Genomic DNA, 7280 nt, shown 5'->3' on the forward strand with positions numbered 1-7280 from the left:
TCTCCATTCTCCCCCATATGGAGCCATGGAAACTACTTAAATCTTCCACATATCTACTAAGGAGTTTAACCTGGAGTAGGAATTATTTCCAGTTCATTGTTTTGTGGGCTGGTCCTGCACACCTTCCACCTTCAGAGTCTATGAAGTCTGTGTTCCCCAAACTCAAGGAACATTTTCAGCTCTTCCAGAACTTCCTCATCTTGCAGTGATTTAGTAGTAGCAGTAAGGTAGGTCTGTGGGCAGAAGTCTGAAGCACAGTAATCATTGAACTAGAGGAGACACCTCATGTCATGCTTTGAGGCACCCTAAATCCAAGTCATTCTCTGGTTACCCATATCCATCCCTGTCACTTGGTTTGGGGAATAGAAATGATAGCCCAATTGACTCTCAGTAGGCCATTGGGTTTTGTCCAATTTTCTTCTGATTCTCTAGAACGTAGGGTATCAATGCTTCTCGGGCTTAAGGCCCTGGTTGTTATAAAAGAAAAACTAGGGGCAGCTTGGAACAGATTGTGGATCATTGTCTTTGTGGAAAAGATTTTCAAACGGAGTTAAGGCCACCTAATAATATAAATGAGTTGATAAGTATACTATAATCTGGATTGTACTTAAAATTAGACATCTCAAATTCATAGAGATGAAAGTAAAATGGTGGTTACCAGGGGCTGCGAAAGGAAGAAATGAGTTGTTATTTAATGGGTGTAGAGATCCAGTTCTGCAAGATGAAAAAGCTCTGGAGACCCACTGCACAGCAGGGTGAATATACTTTAATGAACTGTATACTTACAAATGGTTACGACGGTAAAAGAGAGAAAAGAAAATCAGGTATCTGATACCAAGCCGACATGGGGGATTTATTTTGTAGAAAAGCAACATCTAGAGAATGCCACAGACAGCCCTAGTATGTCTAAAGTACTACATATACACATGATAATTGCTCAAAGTGACAACACTGAAGCACTGAAAGATACCAAAGTACTTTCTGAATCCAAGAAGTCAAATTACACTCAGAATGGTTTTCAGGTCTTTACCTATCTCAAAGTTCTAATATACTGACATCTGGCAAACCAGATAACCAGAACACTCAACAGCCAAGTTTTCTGACCATACATGAACTTACTCGTACTCATCCGGTATATCTCCATACAAATATTTTAAGATTCCAATTTCTTGGTTAAGCTATATATGCTTGGGCTCATTAAATATACTTAGACTTCTCTATTATACAAAGTTAAATGTACAACTAAATTAGTAAAAAGTGCTCACTGTGGTTTATTTTACTCTGACAAAAATGTTTATGCATGTGTACTCTCTACTAATACTGCTTTTTTTTAATTCAAAATTTTCCTGCTCTTTTATAACTAGTTTTGTGACTTTTTGGGGTAAGACATCTGTGTCTTCTTTATTCTTACAGATTCTTCTTTTTATTTCTTAGCTTAAATTCAGTACAAGCTTTATTGGTATCTTAGGCTTTGTGTGCGTCCTTGTTCCTCAACACCAGCAGTTCTTCAGAGGCCTGACATCCAGCACGGGGCTTGCTGTGTTAGATTAGTTCTAGAAAAAGGATTCAAGACATTTTTCCTGAAATATACAGAATATGTCATGCCAAATCTCTTGTTTATACAATAAACTGGTAAAACTGGTAAATTGCACATACAGCTCATATTCCCAAAATAGAATAACTTAAATATTAAAACGTACCTTTATGTTACCACCAAAACTGACCTTATAAAGCACAACAAATGGAAATATTCAATTAAAAAAAACACACAAAATTCACTAACCGTAAAGTCTGCGTATCACAGCGTAAGAACTCTCATTTCCTTATGACCTATTCAAACTACAGACAGCTATATTTTTTAAGCTACTCTAGAATTTACACCCTAATTAGAAATTTATACGAAACACAATTTTATGTTCAAATATGGAAATAAGCAACATAATTCCAAAACCCAGAAGTATTCCAGCATTCTGTAAAAAGAAATATCCCCAGCGGCTACATCCATGGTCACTAGCATCATTGTGCAGCATCTCAGGTACCTTAAAGAAAAAAAAAAAAAAAGGGCAACATTTAAGTTTTCAGAACCACAAATTTGTTTTTATTACAGAACAGTATATAGTATATAGTATACGGTAATATTAGTTGTATATGTAGCTGGATATACTGAGTCAACTCCTTAAAACAGGATCTTAAAACAGGACACGTTGACTCTAGCTAATACTGCCACACAGCATTTCCCAGCAGTTTATCTTTTTTTATGCTTGTTCATTTGAGAGAGAGTGCGTGCATTCGGAGCGCGTGCACCGTCAGCGCAGAACCCAATGTAGGGCTTGATCTCACGAACCACGAGATCATGATCTGAGCCGAAATCAAGAGTCAGACACTTAATCAACTGAGCCACCCACGCACCCCTCCCAGCAGTTTAATTAATAATGATTATTCACAGTATGCTCAACAAGCCACAATCTTTATTGGTCCAGTTTGCTCCGCTATAAGATTAAGAGCTATACTGATTATGCTGCTTCAGTTACTGTGTATAGCTGAACTGAACATGACATATAGCTCACCTAAGTTCAGAGATCTGGAACTCTTACATTATATAGAAGTTCGGCAATCAGATTAGCTGGGACTATTGTGTGGATTTTGGTGACAAAAAAAAAAAAGTAACTCCTTTGTCCATTAGTAAGAAACTTATGAACAGTTTCAAGTATACACAGCATGCCAACAAAATGTGACATGTGCTGGGTTTCCTACAAATCTATACACAATTCAATACCTGATTACTGAGATTCTACCTTCAAGAAGACACATCAGAAAGGGGTAGATATTTCTGTGTATCCTGATACACATTAGGATAAATGTGCTTGTGATCAATAATCCAAAAGGATAAACTCTAAAGAGCCTGTATTTTCTGTTACCTTACGAAAGTATAGACTCCCTTATCACTACTGCATTTAATATAAAGCCTTTTTATTATTTATTTATTTAAAAAGTTAGCTCTATCCCCAATGTGGGGCTTGAACTCACAACCCTGAGATCAAGAGTCACATGCTCTACTCAGCCAGCCAGATGCCCCTTAATCTAAAGCCTTTATAAAAATAAGGTTTCACTGAGCATTTTCTCTATTTTATCATTAATCAACACTATAATTAAACTTCTTAAAAACTTACCATATCAACCAGAGCAACATACATGAATAAGCCAGCAGTAAGTGCAAATATCCACATAGAAACATTTTCAGCATAATGACCAATGAAGATTCCTGTTGCCATTCCAAGATATGCCAGCATGGCTGACAGAGCATTATAAAGAACAGCCTGCTTAACAGTCATGCCAGCCTTTAGTAAAACAGCAAAGTCACCTTTCATAGAAAACAAAAAGGGACAAAGTAATGAAAAATCACTTTTAAGACACAAACCCAACAGATTTCCCAATTTACAAAATTCTCTAATTTTTTTGAGGGGAAAAGAAAAGGCAGCAAACTTGAGAATTACCCAGGGATAACAGTGTTAGTGTAAATCACCTAACAGCTCTATAAATTAAGATTTTGGTTTTTAAGTTTGTGATTGTTTGTTTGCTTGTTTATTTATTTATTTATTTTGAGAGACAGAGAGAGAGGGCAGAGAGGGAAAGAGAGAGAATCCCAAGCAGGCTCCACACTATCAGCACAGAGCCTGATGTGGGGCTCAAATTCACAAACTGAGATCATGACCTGAGCTGAAATCAAGTGTCAGATGCTCAACCAACTAGGCCACCCAGGACCCCTAAATTATTTTTTTCCGGTTTTTGTTATGGCTTTCACTTTGTCGATGAATGATAAATACCACAAACCTACTATTTGTGGTCTTGCACTGTCTTCAACAAGCTTGTAACTGGCCATCAAGAAGAGGAGAGTGGAGAACAGAGGAAATGATTAGCATATGATAAAGGCAATTTATAATTAAGAGCTAAAGAGTCTAATGTTCTAGTTATAAAAGGAGAAAAAGAGACAAATTAAGATAGGAATAGCTGAGAGAGGCTTAATGAAGCATGAAGGATCTAGAATGTGGAACATAAACCAGATGTTGAGGATCATAAACATTGAGTAGGCAGATGGGAGGCCTTGTGAATGGCAGAACACATGCCAAGGAGCAAAAGTGAAAATGGCATCACAGGTGTGTGCACATATGTGTCTGTAAAAAGAAAAACAAGGACATGAACTGGGATCCAGAACAACTCTGGGAAGGTTTTAAGTCCTGGTGACAGAAGAGAAAAATATTCAAAACATAATTCATCAACTTCCCTTTTCTTCAGCTGTAACAAGTCTCTTTGCCAACTTATCTCTGTTAACAGAAGATGACTCTTATTCCTGTGGTCTTATTCATATTGTACGTATGAAGATAATGATCACTGATGTCACCAGCATGCTGGTGTAAGAAGATATGTGGTAGGGAAAGAGGACAAGGGAGGAGACCCAGGTTTCTCTCTGGCAACCCCACATGGACAATTGTGTAATTATACTTATAGGGTCAGAGTTCTGGCTGGAAACAAACTTGTACTCAGTAAGAAAAGAAAGCTAGACAGGTTAGCAGACTTCTAAGAAGGCATGAAAGTTACAAAGAAGTTTGCTGGAACTCTCAATAGCAAAACCCAGCAATACTAGGATACTTCATAACCCTGGAAAATGCCATTTATGTGGTTCTCTTACCTAATTCATGTGGCAACTCGTGACAAAACACAGCAACAGAAGTACTTAAACCACTTGATAAACCTTCAGTAAAAGCAGCCCCTGGGTAAAAATCAGAGAAAGTTTGGCCACATTATATTGTGGGTGTTTTTAAAAACAACTTACCAGCTTACAAAACAAGGTAAAAGATGTGAACCATATTCTGGTCGTAAATAAACAGAACTTTCCCAGCTGCACTCCGTATCTCCTTTATAAGTAATGTTAGATTACATTCCATTAGGTTTACATTTCCCAGTGGAGCATAAGCAGGTACGAGAGAGAAGGGAAAGTTCCACTATGCCTCAGAGTGATTAGAGGATCTTCCCACAGACCCGGGAAGTAACTGCAACCACATAAAACATTTATGTAAAAAATAAACTGATTTAAAAGAAAACACAGCAGTCAGGAGTACAAATATGTTTCGCTGGCCTCAGAAGAATTCACTATGTAATTAGACTTGTTTACATTCATTCTTTCATTGTCTACCAAGGACAGTCTAGGACAAATGGCTCCCCCCATTTTAAAAGCTAACACCATATATAACTGACTGCTTATACAGGGTGACTGAGCACCTGCACGTCCTCCTTTGCTGCTCATGCTGTGCACAGTACATACCGGAGGGAGAGCACCAGGCTTCCAGGGGGCCAAGGCCTGGGCGCATCTGCCCGGCTGCACAACAGCACTACCTCCTGGGGCAGGTGGTTCGCTTTGCCAGGCCTCAGCTGCCTAACCGGTAATTATTTCCATTGCTCCTTCCAGCATCAAGTTACTAAAACTCATAAGTATTCTATTATCTCTTGATTGTGATACAACAATTTAACAGCAAAAACTAGTTTTTTGGATAGAGATTCGTAACTGAACTTATCAGATATGCCAAGATGATTTTGGTATAAAAGATGATGAAAATTCTCTTCCCTTAATACTATTTTATAGACAAGGGAACTTAAATGTAAACAAAAACAAAAACAAAACACATGCTCTGTACACATTAGATCTTGATCTTAAGACTGCAAATTAAAACAACTGTTGATAGTTACAAGTTAGGTAATGGGCTAGGCACTTGTAGCACTTAACCTTACCTAATATTTATTGAGAACTTCGTTGTCGAAGTAGCTACAGAAGAAATAACATTTTGATAATCTTAGAAGTTAATAGCCTTATCAAAATCAACCTATTCTTTGTTAAAATTGGACTGGTAGTTTAATGTGACATTTTCAGAGTCAAACAACAAGCAACTATGTAGATGTATACCAATTGCCAGGCCATCGCTGAAATTGTGCAGGCCGTCGCCCATTATCACCATCCAGGCCAATGTGGCGATGCCGGCGTCTTTCAGCTCCTCCCGAGAGTAGCGCTGACTGTGGCTGTGGGGGTGGTGGTTTTGGTGGTGGTGGTGGTGGAGGATATGATGATAGTCATGATGGTGGTGAATGAGATCGTCTGATTGGCCGAGGGTATCATGGAAATGCGAATGGCATTTATTCTTGCACCCTCGGGGTACATATTCATTATAGACTTCTTGCGGATGAGCATGAGCTATCATGACCTCTTCTTCTTCCAAGATTGCTGGCTGTTGAGAATCAAAGTGGGAAGGCTCCTGTGAGTCTGCTCGTAAATAGCCTTCAGGTCCTAGGTATAAACACAAAGGACATTGGGAAAGAGTCAGAAAACTTCGTTAATGTGCCTGGATACATTTCAAACAGTCCCACTGACAAAGTCCAAAAAGATCTTAGAGCATGGCAAGTACTAAACAGAGTGATGCTTATGAAAAACATCATCAGGCTTCACAGCGACATGCAGAAGAATGAGCCTGGACCACTTTCTTACCCCATACACAAAAATAAACTCAAAATGGATGAAGGACCTAAACGTAAGACAGGAAGCCATCAAAATCCTCGAGGAGGAAGCAGGCAGAAACCTCTTTGACCTTGGCTGCAGCAACTTCTTACTCAACACATCTCCAGAGGCAAGGGAAACAAAAGCAAAAAGTAACTATTGGGACCTTATCAAGATAAAAACTTCTGCACAGCCAGTGAAGGAAACAAACAACAAAACTAAAAGGCAACCTAAGGAATGGGAGAAAATATTTGCAAATAACATATCAGATGAAAGGTTAGTATCCACAATCTATAGAGAACTTATCAAACTCAACAGCCAAAAAACAATCCAGTGAAGAAATGGGCAAAAGACATAAATAGACACTTTTCCAAAGAAGACATCCAGATGCCTAACTGACACATGAAAAGAGCCTCAACATCACTCATCATCAGGGAAATACAAATCAAAACCACACTGAGATACCACCTTACACCTGTCAGAATAGCTAACATTAACAACTCAGGCAACAACAGATGTTGGCGAGGATGCAGAGAAAGAGGATCTCTTTTGCACTGTAGGTGGGAATGCAAACTGGTGCAGCCACTCTGGAAACCAGTATGGAGGTTCCTCAAAAAATTAAAAATAGAACTACCCTACAACCCAGCAATTGCACTACTAGGTATTTATCCAAACAATACAGGTGTGCTGTTTTCAAGGGGCACATGCACCCCAATGTTTATAGCAGCACTATCAACAA

General features: G+C 38.6%; 1 protein-coding gene across 3 annotated transcripts in view; it reads right to left on the reverse strand.

The window, feature by feature from the left end:
* Positions 1-827: 827 nt before the first annotated feature.
* Positions 828-7280, reverse strand: part of SLC39A6 (solute carrier family 39 member 6) — a 22990-nt gene continuing 16537 nt past the window's right edge. For 2 of the 3 annotated variants that reach the window (XM_042909851.1, XM_042909850.1), the window contains 4 exons: positions 5957-6334; positions 4688-4768; positions 3171-3361; positions 828-2039 (listed from right to left, as the gene is read on the reverse strand). In XM_042909851.1, the coding sequence (XP_042765785.1) occupies positions 1887-2039; positions 3171-3361; positions 4688-4768; positions 5957-6334 (803 nt within the window). In that variant the 3' untranslated portion in view covers positions 828-1886. Of the gene's footprint in view, positions 2040-3158; positions 3362-4687; positions 4769-5956; positions 6335-7280 lie in introns of those variants that run through there. The other variant, XM_042909852.1, reaches the window with a different exon arrangement.

Source organism: Panthera leo, chromosome D3 (genome assembly GCF_018350215.1).
Source record: "Panthera leo isolate Ple1 chromosome D3, P.leo_Ple1_pat1.1, whole genome shotgun sequence".
Classification (NCBI taxonomy): Eukaryota; Metazoa; Chordata; class Mammalia; order Carnivora; family Felidae; genus Panthera; species Panthera leo.